Source organism: Pteropus medius, unplaced genomic scaffold, assembly GCF_902729225.1.
Source record: "Pteropus medius unplaced genomic scaffold, Ma_sr-lr_union100, whole genome shotgun sequence".
NCBI lineage: Eukaryota > Metazoa > Chordata > Mammalia > Chiroptera > Pteropodidae > Pteropus > Pteropus medius.
Genome location: NW_024344378.1, coordinates 19,284,857 through 19,305,036, shown reverse-complemented (window position 1 = coordinate 19,305,036; position 20,180 = coordinate 19,284,857). Strand labels below are relative to the sequence as shown.

At 47.9% G+C, this 20,180-nt stretch overlaps 2 protein-coding genes and 1 pseudogene across 4 annotated transcripts in view; 1 reads left to right on the top strand and 2 right to left on the bottom strand.

Moving 5' to 3' along the window:
- The window catches only part of ARMH3 (armadillo like helical domain containing 3), a 148,194-nt gene extending 145,317 nt beyond the window's left edge, over positions 1-2,877 (bottom strand). Inside the window, exon 1 of one of the 3 annotated variants that reach the window (XM_039871410.1) lies at positions 2,859-2,877. The gene's annotated coding sequence lies outside the window, so the exon portion shown is untranslated. Of the gene's footprint in view, positions 1-1,293; positions 2,422-2,727 lie in introns of those variants that run through there. The other 2 variants (XM_039871407.1, XM_039871409.1) reach the window with 2 other exon arrangements.
- Positions 2,878-3,816: 939 nt separating this feature from the next.
- On the bottom strand, positions 3,817-4,338 carry LOC120609171 (ferritin light chain-like; annotated as a pseudogene).
- Positions 4,339-7,308: 2,970 nt separating this feature from the next.
- Positions 7,309-12,030, top strand: HPS6 (HPS6 biogenesis of lysosomal organelles complex 2 subunit 3). Its single transcript, XM_039871405.1, has one exon. It carries the CDS (start codon positions 7,469-7,471, stop codon positions 9,878-9,880), a length of 2,412 nt encoding a protein of 803 aa, XP_039727339.1. The 5' UTR covers positions 7,309-7,468; the 3' UTR covers positions 9,881-12,030.
- Positions 12,031-20,180: the final 8,150 nt, after the last annotated feature.

Below are 20,180 nucleotides of genomic sequence, written 5' to 3'. Positions count from 1 at the left end.
CTTCACAGAAAAAAATTCAATCCAGTCCCATCAGAATTGACTGAGTCGGCCTACTTTCACAAACTAATAATACAGATGAAGAGGTTTAAATAAACATGACTACCTCAGGTTCCCCTTCAAATTATTTTTACACAAGAAGGAATGCACTTACACCTTCAGAAGGAGGAATCAACTCCAAACAGACAGGATTTCAGAAACTCTGATTGAAAATCACATTTTTCTGACATCTCCCAGAATGAGAATTCATTGTAAAATCCTCTTCTCAATGAGCAGGAGCCTCTTGTAAATTAATACTGTCTATCTCCTGCTCAAGCCCTGAACTTCCTCAAGCAGCACAATGTCACTCATATCTTCTTCATTTCCTTTCCTGTTGAACCATACAAGCCTCATGAATACCACCTAAGTATAAAATGAAAATTATGAGACAGACTCCCATGATCTTAAAGAAAACCCAAATGGTAATTGCAAATTTGCAAAGTAAATTGATTTCCTGCCAGCTTAAAAACTAACATTTATCAATACCTTACAATAACACAGGCATAGTATAAGACAAAAAAGGGACCTAAAATTACATTATGGTCCCTGCCTTGAGACGCTCACTATTAAACGGAAGAAATACATATTCTGATACTTACTTATAAACAAAAATAAATAAACATTTTTTTCCCAGGATTTCTTGCATATATGCCCTCACTCAGTGCCAAGATTTTAAGCTCACCAGACCCCCTTACTTCCAGCTGCCTATCTAACATCTCCATGTGCACATCCCACAAGCAATTTTTTTCCCAGCACACCAGACTATCTCCCCTATACATCTTTCCAAAGCCACCCCAACCCTTAAAAAATCTGCTCTATTTTTTCTAGTCCATATCCTGGCCAATGAAATTCGCATTCACCCAATCTCTCAAATTAGAAATCTTAGCCCACTCTCTCTCCCCAATCATTAAGTTCTGTTGCACCTATCTTAGAATTATTTCTAAAATCCATTTCCCTCCTCTTCATTCCCACTGCCACACTTTATTCAGACTCTCAATCAACTGCAACAACTCTAATTAGTCTCACTACCTCATTTCTCATTACTTTAATTGGCACTTCTGTCATTCCCTAACATAAAAAGCTCCAATGGCTCCCTGCTCTCTTTTCAGCCTCAACTCCTGGCAACTTCCCCACCATACATCCTGTTTGGGGCAAATTTCTGACACTTAAACATCATGTTACTTTTTTCCCCCTCATACTTTCATTGTGCCTGTGTGCATGCTGTTCTCTCAAACTGGAATACCTTTCCTTACTTACGCAAGCTCCGACTCTTCTTTCATCATCCAACTCAAGTATCTCTTCTTTGTGAAGATTTCCCTGGCTCTCCCAGGCAAGGGCAGTAGTTCCTTCACACTGCATAGATTCATTTGTAAGGATACGTAACACAGCACTACAATTTTCATATGAATGTCTCTCTCTGATGTCCTTGAGGAAAACATACCTATATTTCTAACTCCAGTGCCAGTTACATAGTAAGTGCTCAATAAATGTGTGTTGAATAGAATTCACCTTCGTATATCCTGGATCAATTTGCTATTTGACTATTTTCTCCAAATTTTATGAATTCTTGAACTTGGCTCTATGGGAAATTTCAACTTTTACAACAATTTCTGACTTTTGACCTTAAAGTTTTCCCTATTCACTGAAAGAATCGTAATTCTCCCTTGACAATCTTAACAAGGATCCACCTTTCTTTAGAGTCAGCCTTCATATAGGAAGTACTGTGCACACAAATCCAACTGAAGGCACACCCAAATAATTCCAATTAACCTGGGCTAAGTTAAGGGCACGGACACAAACCATATTTGCCCTGGTTTACAAAGTCCCTGAGAGCTCAGAATAGCAAAGAAAGAGCTCTAAGCTCAAAACTTTTTCTGACTAGGAAGACCTGGGGAGGGTCTGATGATCCAGAAACATTTATTCGGGCCTGGCCCAAGTTTTTATTTCCCCATTCCGCGGAGGCAGCACTCCTCAGCTTGGGATAGCTCCCCTTCCCCCAGGGAACCAGATTTCTTCTCCTCTGTTTCTTCCCCACACTTGCCTAGGAACAGGTTCGTTACTCCCAAGTAACCCAGAAAAAACATGGTAGCTTCATTGATTCTGTGTGAAGAGTGGACTAAAGCTCATCGGTAAGATTTTAAAAAGAGGGACAGGGTGGGGGCCGAGAGGAACCGGATGGGGACCTTTCCGGGACACCTGAACACTGTGAGGCAGACTGGCCTTCCTCCAGCCCTTCACAGAGGTGCTGCCCCATGCCTTCACCCCAGACCCAGCCTGGGCTGAAGGCTACCCAGGGGCGAGAACAATCTGGGAGGAGAGGTAGCTTGAAGGGTAGGGTCAGCCTCGTGGTGAGGTCAAAGGTCAGCTCCTTGGCTGCCAGGAGGGCCTAACAGAGACCAGGCGCCGGAGGGACGCGACCCGCACAGGATAGTCCGAGGGACTATCCTCTGGAGGAGCAAGCGGCTTCTCGATCCGCTCCGCCGCCTCGGGCCCAGCCTCTCCGCCGCACGCAGCCTCAGCTCGCCTCAGCAGCTGTCCTCCCTCCCTCTTTCCCCCACTCTCCATCACCCCCGTCCCCTCCTAGGCGAGCGCAGGCCCCGCCCCCAGAGTCCCTCGGGGCCAAGGCCTAGTACCGCAGGACCCACAGAGGTTGGCCAGGTTCGGGGACCGGCCCCGGCCGGCGCCGCTTACCGAGCCCCGGGCTCCTCCTCCACCACCCGCGCCGCTCCCGGGGCTGCTCGCTCCCGACGCCACCGACCGGCGCTGTTCCCGGCTCACGGCGGCGCCCCCGACCTCCCCGACCGTACTCCAGCCCACCGTACCCCGCGGGGTCCTAAAGCCCGCCGTTTAGTAGATTTGTCCACGCCCGCTTCCTGAGGCTGGCTCAGACAGTGACTCCGGGCATGCCTCACAAAGACAACAACTCCCGAAATGCACCGCGAGAAAGAAATTAGCAAAAGAAACATCTATTGAGGATCTACTGGATGCAAGTTGCAATAGCAATGTTTTTAAATACAGCAGACTCTGAACTCAGCAATTCTGCTCCTAGAAATAAGTGTGTCCTCTAGAAACACTGGAAGAATTTGGAAATATATATTTTCCAAGCAGTTTATTGCAACTTTGTAAGTGAAAGATTGGAAACAAGCTTATTTGTCCAACAAATATGCATTGTGTGCCTACTCTGAGCAGATCACCATGTAAGGCTGTGTTAACTTGGCAAGTAACCTTTCTGAATCTTTTCTCATATGCAAAGTGAAATATTAAAAAATATATATACTGGACAGTGTGGGGGTGTCATTCAATCCTTACAATGACTTTTTGAAGTAGGTACTTCACAGATAACAAAGCAAAGATTCAGTGACTAAACAGCTTGCCTAAGGTTCTAGAGTTAAGAGGTGAAGAAGAGTTTGAACCCAGATCTATCAGGAAAGCGATCTTAATGAACTAAAAGATTAGGCTCTTGCTTGGAGGATTTTTATTTTTCTTGTCTATTTGCAAGTAATGTACAACGAGATTACTAATAAAAAGTTTACTTAATTGAATATAAAAAAATGTGAGAAGGGGAAAGAGGAAGGAAGGTGCTTTTGGGGGTGCGGGGGGGGGCGCCTGCAAAAAGCTTTATTGTTTCAATTTGGTCCACTGCATAGGAGAGGGCTCCAGGGTGGTTAGAAGTGTGCCTAGTGGTTGCAAGGAAAGGCTCTGACAGAAGCCCAACACCAGGCAGATGCAGAAGGGCCCCTCAAAGGCTCTACAAAGCCTTTAGGAGCTCTACAAAGGTTTCTAGTCCTGCTTGAGGGTGAACCTTTCCAAGAGATACTAACCCAGCACAGGCTAGGGGGTGGCCAGCCTGCGGAGGTTAGTCAGGTGGTTGCCCATCTTCCTGATGAGTTTTACCTCCTCATTAAGAAGTGGCTTTCCAGAAAGTCACAGAGATGGGGGTCTGTGCGGGCAGAACCCAGGGCATGCAGATCCAAAAGGGCCTGGTTTAGGTTCTTTTCCATGAGCATGGCAGTTTTTATAGCATCCTGAGTTTTACCCTACTCATCCTGGGAAGGTTTTTGCAGGTTCCGGAAGAGGGCGCGGCCGCCATACTGGTTTTGTTTCTTTAAGTGATGCTGGGCGCTCTCACATTTCTTCGCGGCTAACTCACAGATGAAATGACCAACGCCTTCTAGAGCCATATCGTTGTAGTCAAAATAGAAACCTAGAGAGAGGTGTAGGAGGCCTGCAGATGGAAGTTACTGGGCAGTTGACGGTGGCCTCCACCTGAGTGGAATAATTCTGATGGATTTAGGGGCTCATAGTTGCTCGGCAATAAGGAGTTAAGCTCAAAAAACGGTGTGGCTGGTCTCGGGAGCCAGGATGGCTGAGACGGTTCCAAGAGACTGGAAATGAGGTTAGAGGGTGATCAGAGACTGGAAGAAGGGGCATCCCTGGGTCTGCTCTGTCCAAGTACTGTTGAAACAGGAGACAGAGCCGAGGACTGCTGAGGTGAACTCCAATAGTTCCTGAATACCAGGTAGAAGCCTCTTGTCCAGATGAAAGAACCCTTTTCCATACATGATTTCTTTTTAAGAAACTTTTGTTGAGCAAATACTGAATATCCAGTTCTGGAAGCAGTAAAATTAAAAAAAAAAAAAAAAGATTATATTGTAACAAAGTGATACATAGTTAGATATACAATTAAATACCTTAAATATCAGCGAATTATCAAGGACAAGTTTAGGAAGGCTCAAGTTGTAAATGCTCAGAAAATTCAGAGAAGGGGAAATTCCATGACAATCTCTGGAGGCTTGCTGGGGGAAGACAAAGATGGAAACAAGTCTTAGAGGAGAGAAGAAAAGGAAAAGAGGGTATGGAGGTGAAGCAACACAATACACTGCCTACGACTATGTCTGGAAAGTGAATTAATTACACATTCAGGCAAAGGTAGGTTTAGAAGGCCATGTGCTGAGTAGGTAAGAGCAGAACTTCCAGTACACTAGGAAAGAATCTCAGGTCTGCTACCTACTAGCTGTATGGCTTTTGCCAATAACTCGAGCTCTCTGAGCTTTAGTTTCCTACCTAAAAAAATGAGGATAATAAAAGGCCCGTGTCATATTAATTTGATTATTCATCATTGAACCCTTCTCCTCATTCCGGGGACATTTTCCTTTGGGTATAGTCTTGGTGGAAAATCAGCCTATTTCTATAACTGAGCAACCAAGGTAAGTGAGCTCATATGACCTAAGCTTAGCCACGAGGTGCAGCCTCCAAGGACTTCAGCTCTTGATCAAAAGAGGTAAAGATGAAGGAATGGTCAGAATTTATTTATGACAGGTGTTTCCTGCCTGGATGGTTCTGCTGAAAAACAGGTGTGCTTCCTATTTCTTGGTCTTCAGAGAGTGTCTTGGTTCCCGCTCTTTTTCCAAGCCTATTCCAGTCTCCTGCAAATTCCGTGAGTCTCTTATGTTCTTCTAATAAATTTCATTTTTATTTAAGATAGCCTATTTCTATAACTATTCTGTAACACTTAGCCAAAGGGTTCCTAAGTGATATTACACATACAAATATGTGCCCCCTCAAACTTACTTATTCTTTCACCAAACATCTATTGAGATATTTCTTTGTGCCAGGCTCTACACTAAAAATAAGGATACAAATATAAAGGAAATCCTATGGCAACTAGGAACAACTGGGAGAGGAACAAATTTGGACAGGGAAGTGATGTTTAGGACATGTTTAGGACAAAGCTTGAATTGAGATTGAAGTGTCTGTGAGACATCCAGGCAGAAATATTTAGTAGACACATGGATATGCTTTATTGGAACTCAGCACAGATATGTGAGCTGTAGATAAATATTTTGGGGCCATTGGCTTAGCGGTAATAGTTCAAGCCATGAGAAGGAAAGAAATGGCCTAGAACGAAGGCGAAAAAGAGAATTTAAACATCTACATTTAAAGGATGGTGAAGAAAAACAAACTAATGGCAAACAAAATTCTGAAGCTAGTACTATCCAAAAAAGAGGAAAATTAGAGGAGAAAGATGCCAAGGAAACCACAGGAGGGACTTTCAATAAAGAAGTTGTCAAATATCTTAGAAAAGGAAATTCAAATGTCCTTGAAGACCTCAGGAAATCTACTTCAGGTAAGTAGTAGTTTGAAGAATGAATAGAAGAAGAGAAAATGGAGGAAGCGATCGCTAAAGGATCTTTGCAAGAAACTTAACTGGAAGGAAAGGGAGAGGGAGCAATAAGGCTAGAGGTGGGGAAATGAAGATGAAAGAGCAACTTCTAAGACAGGACAGATGAAAGTGTTTCTATGCTGAGAGCAGGAGGACAGAATAAAGCTGATGAAATAGAAATGGATGCAGTTCTCAGTGAAGTTGAGGGGGTCGGGAGAGGGAGAAGCAGACCTCATAAAGAAGGACTAGATAAAGCTGATGAAATAGAAATGGATGCAGTTCTCAGTGAAGTTGAGGGGGTCGGGAGAGGGAGAAGCAGACCTCATAAAGAAGGACTAGACTTGGAGGGAGGAAGAATACCACATCACCTGAGAAAGCAGGGGTGGAAAGGACCCCCGAATATCAATTTGTGGGTGTTGCTGGAGAAATTACACACAGACTCAGTGCCTCTAAAGTATGTTTTAATTTTGTTCTCTAGCAAACTTAGTTTTGATGACTTGTCGATACAGTAGTTTGGTGCAGACACTGGACTCAGATTGCCTCTGGTTGAAAGCTCACCTCTACCTCTACTGCTTAATAGCTTTGTGGTCTTGGCCAATTTACTCAATCTCTGTGCTTCTTTTTCCTTATCTGTAAAAGGGGCTTGTTGGGGGTTGGGGGGGTGCTGTCACACAGTAAGTGCTATGGAAGTATTGGTTATTATAATTATTTTCTACCAGATTGCCACCTCCATGAGGTTGAGGTATTCAATTTTGTTCAGGGCTGTCTATTTTAAGTAGAGGCTCAATAAAATTTCATGACTAAATGAATAAGTTGGGGTGAGAGAGTAGGGTTTGGAGGGAAGCCCTGGGAGTGGGTCGCTTTCAGTTCAGGGCTCAGCGGGCTAGAATCCCAAATCCTGAGTCAAACTCTGGGCCACTCCGCGGCCTCTTGGGGCGGGGTCCTACACCCCGCTCAGAGAGCGTCCCTAAAGATAGCGAAGTCGGAGCAGTGAAGGCCTGCGAGGCTCCTCCCACGGCGAGGCTCCGATGGCTCCTCCCCTGGCGGGCGGGGTCGCGCGGGCGGGGCATGAACAAGCGCATGCCCCGAGCTAGCCTGGTGGGAGGGCGGAGCGAAGCCAACTCTCAAGCCTGGCCTCCGCCCACCTCATCTAAGCGGGACGGAAGTCTCAGCCCCACTCTTGACCTTCCATGGGAACCTGGGGCTGAGACCCGGGCCTCGCTCCCCTGGGCGTCAGGACTTGGGCATACTCTGGAGAGGGGGGACACTATGAAGCGTGCGGCGACTCTGCGCCTGCTCTCGGACCTGAGCAACTTCAGCGGCGCTGCCCGGCTCCGGGAGTTGCTGGCTGCAGGCCCACCCGTCCGAGTCCGCTGCAGCCCGGACGGCCGCCACCTGCTTCTGCTGCGACCCCCGGGGGCGCCAGCCCCGCAATTGCTGGTCGCGGTGCGTGGACCCGGCAAAGACCTGGAGCGTGCCTGGCCGGTGGGCCACCCCTCACCGCTAGACGCCTTTTTCCTGCCGTGGCCGATGAGACCAGCGTTGGTCTTGGTGTGGGAGAGTGGCCTAGCTGAGGTGTGGGGAGCCAGCGTGGGGCCTGGCTGGCGGCTGCTGCAGAGCACTGAGCTGTGTCCGGGCGGTGGATCCCGCGTGGTGGCGGTAGCGGCGGCCCGAGGCCGCCTGGTTTGGTGCGAGGAGCGTCAGGCTGATGCTAAGGGCCAGCTTGTGCCGTGGTCAGCCACTTTCAGCCACTGTGTATGCGTCAGGACTCTGGAGCCCAGTGGGGAGGCCGGCACCAACCTGGGTCGCACAGACATCCTCCTGCACCATTGCCCACCTTTCGGGCTTCTGGCTTCCCGCAAGGACGTCTTCCTGGTGCCCACTGCCAACACCTGGCCTGGTGTGGGCCACATTCTGCTCATCTGGAGCCCAGGCAAGGGTAAGGTGATGGTGGCTGCCCCAAGTCTTGGCCTCTCTCACAGTAAGAGCCTAAATCCTGGACGAGGCGACACATGGGACTTCCGGACCCTGCTGCGGGGCCTTCCTGGGCTGCTGTCTCCTAGGCAGCCATTGACTGTACATACCTGGGCCCCAACTCTCCAGGGCCTGCTATTGCTTGACTACAGGGGCACTGTGAGCCTGGTGCAATCCCACGGTGGTACCCGGGCTGTTGGCACCCTGCAGGAGGCACCTGTAGGCCTGGCAGGGTCTGCAGCACTGGGAATGTTTCATAGTACTCTGGCCTGTGTGCTGGGCTCCACATTGGAACTGTTGGACATGGGCAGCGGGCAGCTGCTGGAGAGGAAGGTCCTCAGTACAGACCGAGTACATTTGCTGGAACCCCTAGCCCCTGGCACAGAGGATGAGGAAGAGCTGGAGACTCGAGGGGGTCTTCGTTTGCTTTCAGCCTTGGGTTTGTTTCGAGTGAGCTGGGAAGCCCCACAGGGCCTCGAACTACCTTCATCTGAAGACCTGGTGTTTGAGGAAGCTTGTGAGTACTACCAGCGGCGGAGCCTGCGGGGTGCCCAACTCACCCCAGAGGAACTGAGACATAACAGCATATTCCGAGCACCTCAGGCCCTGGCCTCCATCCTCCAGGGCCACGTGTCCCCATCTACACTATTGATCACATTGAAGGCTGAGCTTCGGGATTACAGGAACTTAGAGCAGCTCAAAGCCCAGCTGGTGGCTGGGGACGATGAAGAGGCTGGCTGGACCCAGCTGGCAGAGCAGGAAGTGGCACGCCTGCTGAGGACCGAGTTGATGGGGGACCAGCTGGCCCAACTCAACACCATTTTCCAAGCCCTTCCTACAGCAGCCTGGGGTGCCATCCTCAGGGCCCTGCAGCTCCAGCCAGATGGGAATGGCAGATTGAGGTCTCAAGCTCCCCCTGATGTGTGGAAGAAAGTTCTAGGGGGTACAGCAGCTGGAAAGGAACCCCCCAATGGAATTTTGCCCCTCTTTGAACTCCTGTGCCAGTGCCTCTGCCGGCTGGAACCACGATGGCTACCACCCTTTGTGGAGCTGGCACAGCAGCAGGGTGGGCCTGGCTGGGGAGCAGGGGGCCCAGGGCTGCCCCTGTATCGCAGAGCCCTAGCAGTACTAGGTGAGGAGGGGACTAGGCCTGAGGCATTGGAGCTAGAGCTGCTTTTAGGCAGTGGGCGGCCCAAAGCTGTGCTCCAAGCTGTGGGACAGCTGATGCAAAAGGAGCAGTGGGAGCGGGCTCTAGAGGCTGGCCTAGCCTTTGGCCCCTCCAGCCCCCTGCTTCGAAGTGAGATCTTTAAACTGCTGTTGGCCGAATTTGCCCGGCACCGCCGGCTTGATGCTCACCTCCCCCTTCTTTGCCGTCTGTGCCCACCAGACCTAGCTCCAGCTGAGCTCCTGCTGCTACTTCGGACACACCTCCCAGATGAGTCAGAGCCCCCCACCCCTTTCTCTCAGCCTGGAGCAGAGCCCCCTCTCACTGTGGGCTTGCTCAGAGTCCTGCTGGAGCAGACTGGGGCTCAAGGACGGCCCTCAGGTCCAGTTCTAAGCCTATATGAGGACATCCTCTGGGACCAAGGCACTCCACCCCCGACCCCACCTCGGGGACCTGTGATTACCTTCCAGACATCAGACCACCCAGTCCTGGAGGCTTGGGCACCATCTGGACAGGACCTCTGTGTGACTGACACAGGCTGAAAATAGCTTCTGTGATCAAGGAAGGGTGCCTAGGAGTCAGAGAGGGCCTAGGACCTGTGTGTGCAATACTCTTCTCTCTTCTGGAGCAATGTTAAAATATACATATGTTAAATATTGTGATGTAATAAATATGTTTGGTCTTTATCTAAGGTTTTTGTCTTGGCACAGAGCTCTCCTAAAACCCTCGGACTTTCCTGAGTGATAGCAATGTCTTTCCTTATTCATAACAGACCCCTCAAGATCACACCTGCCTTTATGCTAATGAGGTAATTGAGGGTGGAGCCCCCAGCCTTAGGATGGGGCTGGTCACCAGAAAGACCAAGTGATGAGAGGGTTGGAATTTTCAGCCCCATCCCCAACCTCCTGGGAGAGGAGTGAGACGAGACATTGAACTCTGTAAAACTCCCTAACAAGGAAATTTGATGAGTTTCTAGCTTGGTGAACACATCCAGATTATGAGAGGGTGACACCAAGAGATGGCTTGGAAGCTACACACACACACCCATACTTTGCCCTATGCATCTCTTTCATCTGGTTTTTCTCCAGTTGTATCCTTTGTAACTGTAAATACAAGTGAAGTACTTCCCAGAGTTCTGTGAGCCATTCTAGCACGGGAATTCCCAATTTATAGCCAGTCACTTGCAACTGGCATTTAAAAAAATCTATAGCATTTTATTTTTATTTATTTTTAGTGCAATTTGCATTTGAAGTCAGGCAGTCATTTTGAACTGAGCCCTTAACCTGTGGGGTCTGCACTAACTCCAGGTGGTTAGTGTCAGAATTGTTTTGACCTGTAGGACACCCAGTCGATGTCCACAGAGTACTGGTTGTTGGTGTTAGAAAACACTCTAGAAATATATACACGGTCTGTGTATTTTTGAACAGCTGAGGGTCTCAAGAGAGCTGAGGGTTATAGGGGGAGCTGTTGAATCTAAATCTGTTGGCTAAAGTGGCCACTTAAATAATGAAAATGATGAACACTAAGAGCATTTAATATGTGCCAGGCACTCTGCTGGTCTTTAATAACTCCTCATTTAATGCTTCTAATAACCTTATCAGGAAAGTACTAATATTAGCCCCATTTTACAGGTTTAGAAAGAGGAAATGAGGTTTAGAACAATAACTTAACCAAGGTCAGTCACCTGGAAAGTAGCAACTCTTTAAAATTTGGACTACCTCACTATACAGCCCAGTAGCTGCTATCTGCTCCAGCTCGAATTCACTTCTCGTTCCTGACTCAGTGCTAGCTTCTCTAGCCTGCTGTGAGGAGGGAGATCTGTAAAGCTGTACCTTTTCCCCCAGACTCTTCTGTTCCCAAGTAGGAACTGTGATAGGTCCTTTGCCCATACCTGTCTCCCCTAGGATTTCTGGAGCAAACCTGGTTGAGGGAAGATTTGCCACAGACAGGAAGGCTACCTCCAGAGCCCTCTGGCTTAGCACAAAGAGTCACTGGAGCAGAGTTGCTTGGAAGATCTCACATCCCTGCTGACTCTCTAAGTCAAGAAAGAAGCACCTTTGGTACAGATTTCTGTTCATCTGGACTTAGCAAGACCAGAGGCCTTGGCCCTAGGCCCACTTCTGCTACTTATCATCATCCTGGGTCCCTAGCTATCCTATGTTCAAGACTTGGAACCAAGATAAGGACTGCCACTCAGCTTCATCCTCACCTGGGACCTACAGCTTGGATTCTGCTCAGCCTCATCCTGGGCTTAAGATGGCCTTTTAGTTTCATATGAGACTAAGGGCAGTTCCTCGGTCTCTTGGCAAAAGGAGGCAGCTTCTCAGGCTTTTCAAGGCCTGGTGTTAGTCTTCAGCCTCATGGAGGTCCTGAAGTGGTTCATCTTCATGGCCAAGTCCTGGAGTGGTTCCTCGGCCTCACTGAAATCTAAGGACAACACCTTGGTCTCATCTGAGACTTGGATGACCCTTGTCCTGGCCCTCAAGCCATGTTATCTATCAACACCAGAAGTCAAGGTACTAGCCCTTTAGCTATTGCTCCTCTCAGAGGCCCAGAACTAGGAACAGGTCATCCTTCAGCCCCTTCTTGGTTTGGGAGCAGTCCTCTTCTTGGTCTTATGTCTGGGCCCATTATGGCTCCTCAGTGGGAATCTGGGGATGGATAAAAACAGAAATCTACTTCCTGTTCATGATCCTGCTGAATCGTGGTTGTTTCTTCGCCTGAGATTTGGCTTGAGGCTCCTCTGTGCTCCAAGGAGAAGGAATGGTATTCAGTGAGCCTCTGGAGGCAAGGGCAAAAGAAGGGGGCCAGATCCTTCCTTGGAGTCATAAGGCTCAAGGAAGTTCTAAAGGGCTACCCACTAGTAGAGTCACCAGGTGGGGAACTATTTAGCCTGGCAGCTCTCAGGGGAGTAGATGGGCTTAGATGGGAGCTTTCACCCACTTACAGACTGAGCCTTTGATTGCTCTTGTCCTTGCTCATGCCCTACCTCCGAAGGGGGGAGTGTGAGTGACCCCCAAATGTCTCAGGACTTTAGCAAATGGTTCAGGGGTGCGGAAATCTGTATGGTGTGACTAGGTTCTGGTGGAGTGTGTGAAAAAGCTATCAGAAAGATCACTCAGTTTTGTCTTTCTAAGTCAGAGGTCTCTGAATAGGTGAGTAAAGATCCCGAGTCTGAGGTCTTTGGTTGATAAGGAGTGTTTTAGGGCCAGAATATAGAGAGGATTCTTGGACAAGATGTTGAGACCTGGGGAAATGGGAGATCTATGAGCTGAGGTCCTTGATCTTGGGTACGTGGTGAAAGGGGAAGTTCTGGGGTTGAAGGTTTTGAGCAGGGTACAAGACCCAAGTCCAAGGTCCCTGGGCAGAAGGCAGTAAGAGGGCCTGAAGTCCCTAGGTAGGTGAGGGAGAGGATCCTAGGCCAGCAGGTAAGACCATTTCCATCAGGTTAGCCTTACCTTTGGGGCTCTCTTAAGTTCACTTGGCAGTAGCATCTGGAAAGCTCGAAGGTGAAGCTAAAGCTAGAGAAGATCAGAATACAGTCTGGGCCAAAAAAGAAGCAAAGCCTAAGACTTTTCTACCTGCCTATGTGGCCATGGGACCTAATCCTCTCTTTTTCATCTCCCTACTACCCATCCATATTTCCAGCCCTGGCTCTATGCTTGCCTTCCCTCACCAGGGGATCCACTATTTGAACATAGACCCTAATTTCTATGCTATTCAACGACTGGACCACAGGACTACAGGGACCCAAGTCTTCTCCGGTCTGCAAAGGCTATAGATCAGAGCCCCACCACTTCCTCTACATGTGGCCTGTAGGAAATTGGACCCCGTGTCCAGTCTGGGTCAATGTCCTTCCATGCCGACCCACACTAGGCCTGGCCCTGGCCACCTGTCATTGAGACTGTTACAGTGGCTTCCTAGTTGGTATCCCTGCCTTCTCCAATCTAACCTTGCTTACCCAGAATATTATAACAAGCAAATATGACCACGTTCAGCACCTACTTCAATATTCAGAGTAAAGACCAAATTTTCAACAAACACATCTGTTCCTTCATGACTGGCCCCACCTCTCTTTTCCAGTCTTCTCTCCAGTCACTTTTTTTTTCCCTCCAGTCACTCTTCTCCCACCCTCTGAAGAATATATTAATTCTGAACTACTCGTGGTTCCCTGAACTCACTAAACTTCCCAGCCCCATGCCTTATGCTTGGCATGCTTTCCACTCTCTTCTCTGCCTCGCCTAAACCTTTTAAGATACATTCAAGCCTCACCTCCCTGCCTAAGACTTCCCTACTCACCCCAACAGATTTAGTTGCCCCTTCTCTCGTTCTCCAACAGTTCTGGGTACATACCTCTAAAAAGGCATTTATCAAATTATGTTGTTTATATAAATTCCTCAAGAAGAGAGACCATGGTTATTCGTAGTTTTGTATCCTTAGCATGTATCATAGCACCAATGTTGATTCAATTATTATTGCACATGCAGGACCTGACTGGTCCCTGTGGCCCCGAGTGAGAAGGAATTAGGCTCTGGGCTTTAGGGATTCTCTCGCTTTCTTACCTTCTTCTCTTAGGCCAGACTCACTGGTTGATCCAGACCTGAAATTGATAGAAGTAGGTCAGCTAAATTTGAAGGAAGATGGGGCAGTGGTGGGGGTGGGGAGGCCACTGAACCAGGGCCATATTGGGAGTTAGGGTGGAAGGAATGGACATAACCGGTACTACCCAGAGACCCCTGATCCCCAAACCAGCAAAGAAAAGGAGGTGGGAAAGACTGAGTCAGTGAGGTTCTAGGGAAGGGATGGGTGGAAGGAGCTAGTGGGAGTTGTGGGGTGAGGTCAAAGGACTGAGGATTGATCCCCATGTTGAATATAGCCATCAGGGAACTTGTCCTTAGGAAGTGTTCCGATGTACCAGAATTTGGTTCTTACTGACCTGTGTGGTCAGGAAAAGAGAGGGAGCTTCAGAGAGTGGGGAGGGGGCAGCTCTAGACACCCTAGCTCCTTAGGGAGCCACCCCAGGCTGGAATGCCTGACACCTTTACTGCCCTAGAGAAAATATCCTCCAAGTGGCTCCCCAGGTCCCCACTTAGTCTTCCTAGGCACAGGCTCCCCCTAGTGGTCCTTTTTGTCACAGCCAGCTTTACCTACTACTTTCAAACATGGACACACTTAACCGTTTCTTGATTAAGAATAGAGGAAGCCTCTAGAGGTGATAAATTAAGGTTTTCTGAGGGGCAAGAGAGGTGGAGGAGGAGGTCAGGGCAGATTTCAGGGAGCAAAATCATGAGGAGAGGAAGAGACCCTGGACTTGTACTAGGACAATATCATCCAAAAGAAAGGGGGCCTGAGCTGCCAGGATTTCTCTCCAGGGTTAGAACTCTGTCCCAGCTACCAGCCCGACCTGGATAATTTAATAGGAAGAAAGTTGTGGACCCATGCCTCCCGCAAAGGCAAAATGAGGTCCTATCTTATATGAATTTGAAATATAGGAATAAGATGTCAGGCCTTATTCAAAATCAGTAAAGTCTTACTTTACGTACAAAGTGTGAAATTGGTGGTACAACTCCCCTGAATAAACATTTTTTCAAAAATCACAATGTCAAGGTTAATGGACTGTGTGAACTATAAACTGTGCTTGCATTATTAGCACATGGATCCCTATTTCTGCTGGCAAACAAAAATTCATGTAGAAAGGGAGGCTGTGAGGTCTGGGCTGAGTGACCAGAGTCACTCATCAGTTGTGAATAGAGTCTTAGAGTGGTTTCTCCTCTAAGTCCCAGAACAAGGGCTTGGGGCCTGGCTCTGAAGATCTCTGCACAGGAGCAAAATAGGACAGGAGCAAGAATAAATGTGAGGACAGACAGAATCGGAGAGATGAGTCAGAGGACAGGGCTGGACCAGGAGAACAGAGAAGAAACAGAAAGATGGGAATGAGGAGAGGGGCCTGGAAGAGGGAGGGAAATTCATTCACTCTAGGGAGCAGAGGAGGCTCTAAGGTGTGAATGCTAGGTGGATGGAGGAAGGGGCAGACAGGGTCCCTTGGGGCCTCTCACCAGAATCATGGCCAAAGCTTAGAGCCAGTGGATCAGCTGGTCTAGACCTGATCTCCCAGAGGTTTCCATTATCTGGCAAACAAGGGAAAAGGGAAGGAGCTCTGAAGGGCTGGGGAAAGGAGAGTGAGGGGGTGGACTTCTCTTCATCCTGGGCCTCCCTGAGCTAGAGGTTTTGGAGGAGTAGACCATCCAGGTCTTTCATAGGTTTTAGGCCCTCAGGCTTTGGCAGCCATTCAGATATCAAGGTGATGTGCAGTCTTCTCAAAGTCTCTATAATTTTTGTTTTGAACTGAGGAAAAGTGGGAGGGAGATGGACATTGCCCCAATCCTAACAACCCCAGGCAGGCTCTAGGAACAGCCTAGAGCCCCAAAACTAGGGACAGGGTTTTCCAAGCAGAGGTGGACAGAGCCCTGGTGCTGGGGTTGGGAAGGCTAAAGCAGGGTAATCACAATGGGGGAAAGGAAGGGAAGGCTGAGGGGAGGTCTAGGGGCAAAGGGGATCCGGAAATAGCCAGGTCAGTGTCTTGGATCATAGCAGAGGGAACACTGACCTGCATATCACTAAAGTCATTGTCCAGAGGGAAAATCAAGTGACCACTCATCACTGACTAGATTGGCTCATTGTTCTCATAGCCCCTGTTGGGATAGTGGCAGCTCAGTGTGGGAAGGGCATTTATTCAGAGCCTGGGGGAGAGGAAGGACACCTCAGTGACCCACTTCCCTCCACCACACTGGGCAGACCCCTAGTGGGTTCCCCAGGGAGTAGGTCTCCCCTGTGAATGTAGGGGAAGGGAAGGACCTAAAGTGGCCTTTACTGAGTATAAGGGAAAGACTGCTTCGGAAAAGGGGATGGGAATGGCTCCGGAGTAGAAAATTTGAAAGTGGATGGCCAGGAAGAATCAAATCAGAGAGAGTATCAGAAAGACAGAACACTGGTTGGATTTTCCGAATCTTTGTGGCTTCTCCAATAAAAAAAAATATAGTTTTTCCTTGTAAAATGCACACCTTTCCAGGTGGCCCCAAAAGAGCTCTCTACTGAGACCTTGAAGGGATGTATTTTTTGTTCTAATGACAAGTTTAACTGGAGCTGAGAGTGGGCTCTTGACTCCATGTTTATCAGTTTTGTTGGCCTTCATCCCCTTAATTATCAGCAGTCAGACCCTTACCTCGAAGAGAGCTTCCAGGCTTGGCATGAGGGAAAGCCAGCCAGGAAGAGAACCTGTGGTCAATCCATTTCTCCCCTGTGAATAGTTTCTTGGAAGCAGAACTTCAAGGGGTCATGTAGGTGGGGACAGCTGAGGACTCATCAAGAAAATTAGAGGGGAGCAATTCTCAGTCAGTTCCAAATCTACTCTGTCCTTCCCAGCTCTGTCCCCTAATTTCAATTTCCCATTACCAGCCTGCTAAGCACTGGTCATCCCTTCCCATTGCTCACAACTCCTGTACCCCATCTCTCAAAGTAATGGATTCGGAGCTTGTGTGTAATTAATGGTGAATCCACTAAGTCTACCAGTACAGTGAAATTCGTAGAAGTTGAATTCAGCAGATCTTCTGTATTGTAAACTCTGTTGACATCCCAGTATTCTCCAGCCGGGTATTCATATTATTCATGAATAATGTGGGGTATCCCCTCAGCTCCAGATCCTACTCCCCGGGGAGGACAGAATGGAGTAGGATCTGGAGCTGAGGGGATACCCCACTCCATAACTGCCACAATGTCTATGCCTCTTTGTCCACTTTTTCTGGGATATTATAGAGAGACTGGGTCCCCTAATGGTATTCCAAGTTTCTCTAACTCCAAATTCATGCGGCTGATTCTAGGAAAGGGGGAATTAGGAGTTGACCCTACTAGGACCTCTTCAGAATGAAATCCTTTAGCCTTTGTGTCTCTCCTAAAAATCTTTCCCTAAAGGAGCTGTTCCTGCGTGAAGCTGAGGAAATAATAGAGATGAGAATAACCAACCGGAAGATGCTCAGATGCAGCCATAAGGGAAACATGAATGGGTGCTCTGGTTGGTGTCTTCAGACAGGGCTAAGAGGACAGGAGGAAGAGCCAGGCTGCGGGCTGTCCTTTCATTCCACAGACAGGGCTGGCAGAAGTTTCCCAGGTTTCTGAAATTTCCAAACCTCCCCCGGACTAGTGACTTGGTAACATTGGGTCTTTCCCCCCATAATTATCACCTGTAAAACTTTGAAAGGAAAAGATACCATGTAATTGTCTTTAGGGAGATCTTAACAGGGGAGACAAAGAGGTGAGGGGACAGTTCGTGTCCCACTCAGCATCCAGTCTAGAGGCATGAGGAGCCCCAAAGATTAAATGGGTAGACGGTAAGCAGGCTGAGGCTCTTGCAGCTTATAGGAAGGAAGAAAGGAGGCCTAGGGGATTCCAAGTGCATGGCTTACATGGCTCCCAGATCAGGAAGAGAATCCCCAAAGTAGGAAAGAAAATAACCCAGCTGAATGGCTAGGCCCTTGAAAGAAAGGAGAAAGCAGGGCTTGGAAAGTTGCTTGGATTGGCAAAAGGGGGCTTAACCCTGGTGCCTTCCTTAGAATAATAAGACACCTCCCATCCTTGGGAACGCTCCCATTTTGTTGCTGACCATATGGGTTTCATTTTCAAAAAAGAATTTAACAATAATATCAGCTCATTGACATCTAGGAGCTGAAGGAAAAAAACAGGGTGGGCAAAGACTAGGACCCTGTGACTAGCTTGCCTCACCTGCTTCATGGAGACAGAAATTCTCTTCTTCTCCCCCTCCAAATCCTGGCATGAACTGGATACAATGCCCTCACATTGTTCTATAGGGAATAGTGGTCTGGATTCTGCCAATTTTGACTTTTCTCTGCCACCAACATTTGTGTGCCTGCTTCAGTTTAAATGCTCTTGGGGACCAGGCTGGGCATCGAGGTCTTCCCCATTATAAAGGGGCTTCTAAGTAGGAATAGATTTCTTCTCTCAGATTCATAAACTCTCCAAGTGTGGGCTTAGGTCTCACCCATCAAATTGGAGCCAACTGTAGTGAGCTGAATCATGGCACTCGAAAGATATGTCTACCTAGAACCTCAGAATGTGACCTTATTTGAAATAAGGGTCCTTGCAGATGTAATTAAAGTAATGCTCTCAAAAGGAGACCAAACTGGACTAGTAGGGGCCCTAAATCCAAGAAAGAGTATCCTTATAAGACAGAAATAGAGAAAACAGAAACACAGAAGGAGAAAGCCACATGAAGACAGAAGTACAGATTGGAGTAATGGGTTTACAAGCTAAAGAATTTAGATTGCTGCCAGCCACCAGAAACTAGGAAAGAGGCCTGGAATAGATTCTACCTCAGAGCATCCAGAACAAACCAACTCTGTAGACACCTTGATTTTGAACTTCTGGCCTCCAGAACTGTAGGAGAATCAATTTCTGTTGTTTTAAGTCACCAGGTTTGCAATAATTTCTTATAGCAACCCCAGAAAGCTAATATACACCCCAAGTATGAGGTCAGGTCTCCTTCATCAGGATACACTAAGGATAGTGTATATATCTTGGATGGAGGCTATCTTTTCTGAGCCAGACTCAGGATGCCAGCAAAGGACTGAGGATCTTAGGAGGTAGTCTCATGCTGCCCAGGGTCTGAAGCTCTTGGTTTAGCTAGTCACGCTTCCTAGTGAGGTAGCTAAGACGCAAGATCCCCAATGCTCTGCAGAACCTTCTTCAAAGCTTTGGTTGCTAGGAGATGAGCCAAGAACAACAGGACCCAGACCCTAGTGTTGATAGCTAGAAGAGGACCTGGCTTTGACCTCAGCTCAGGAAGGCACTGTTCTACCAGACCAACCTAAGGCCACATCCTAGGGAAGCCTTGGATAACTTCCACCCTCCCCCAAACACACACACACACACACACACACACACACACACACACACACACACACCCCACTGGAAGAGTATTTCACACTTCAAAGCACCTCTCTGTCAGTCTCTTCATCTGATCCTCCTACTCTCTGAAGCCCTTAGAGCAGGGTTTTTGATACCCACATTGCAGATGAGAAAACTAAGCTGCCAACAGGCAAGCTGGATCCCTAGCTAGCTGGGACTATAAAGAAGTGAGAGAGCTGGGACTATAAAGGAGACAGGTCTACAAGCTTTAGGCCAGCACCCTTCCCCTTCCCCCATGGACCTGGGGAATGCCTCTGAGCTCCAAGATAGGACCCCCAGCCATGAGTGGACTGCCTTAGCAGCAGGATTTTAACATTGGACTTGGAGAAGACAGATGTATGAACAAAGGACCAAGAACACTGAAACTTATAAAGCAAAGGAGGTACATGTAAAACTACATCTTTCAATTTTAATTAGCCCCAACCCTTCAAGAAAGCCTGCCTGCCTACTCAGATCTAGGGCATTCCTCTATGTTTTCATGCATTCTGAACTGTTAGAAGTATAACTGGAGACTCACTGGATAAGAACTCAGAAGGATTTAATCCTGCCTTCACCATCCTTGTGTAACCTTGAATAACTTTCTAAACCACTCTGAGCCTAAATTTCCTTAGCCATAAAATAGGAAAGGCAATGGTATCTACCTTATAAGGTAGTTTTGAGGATTAAAAGGGAGAATGAATGTGGAAAAAATTACTTTTAAGTTGTCAAGTCTATACATATCACTTGGAGGGCGCTAATACGTAAGAACTTTAGAATCACTAAGGTCAGTTACTCTAACTCTATTTTACATTAGAGGAAACTGAGGCTCAGGTTAAATGACTGAGAAAAGTACAGAATTATATCATACAAAGGGGTTCTAAAGTC

Coding starts and splice junctions, on each gene's coding strand:
- HPS6 (XM_039871405.1), top strand. CDS start 7,469: ATGAAGCGTGCGGCGACTCTGCGCCTGCTCTCGGACCTGAGCAACTTC.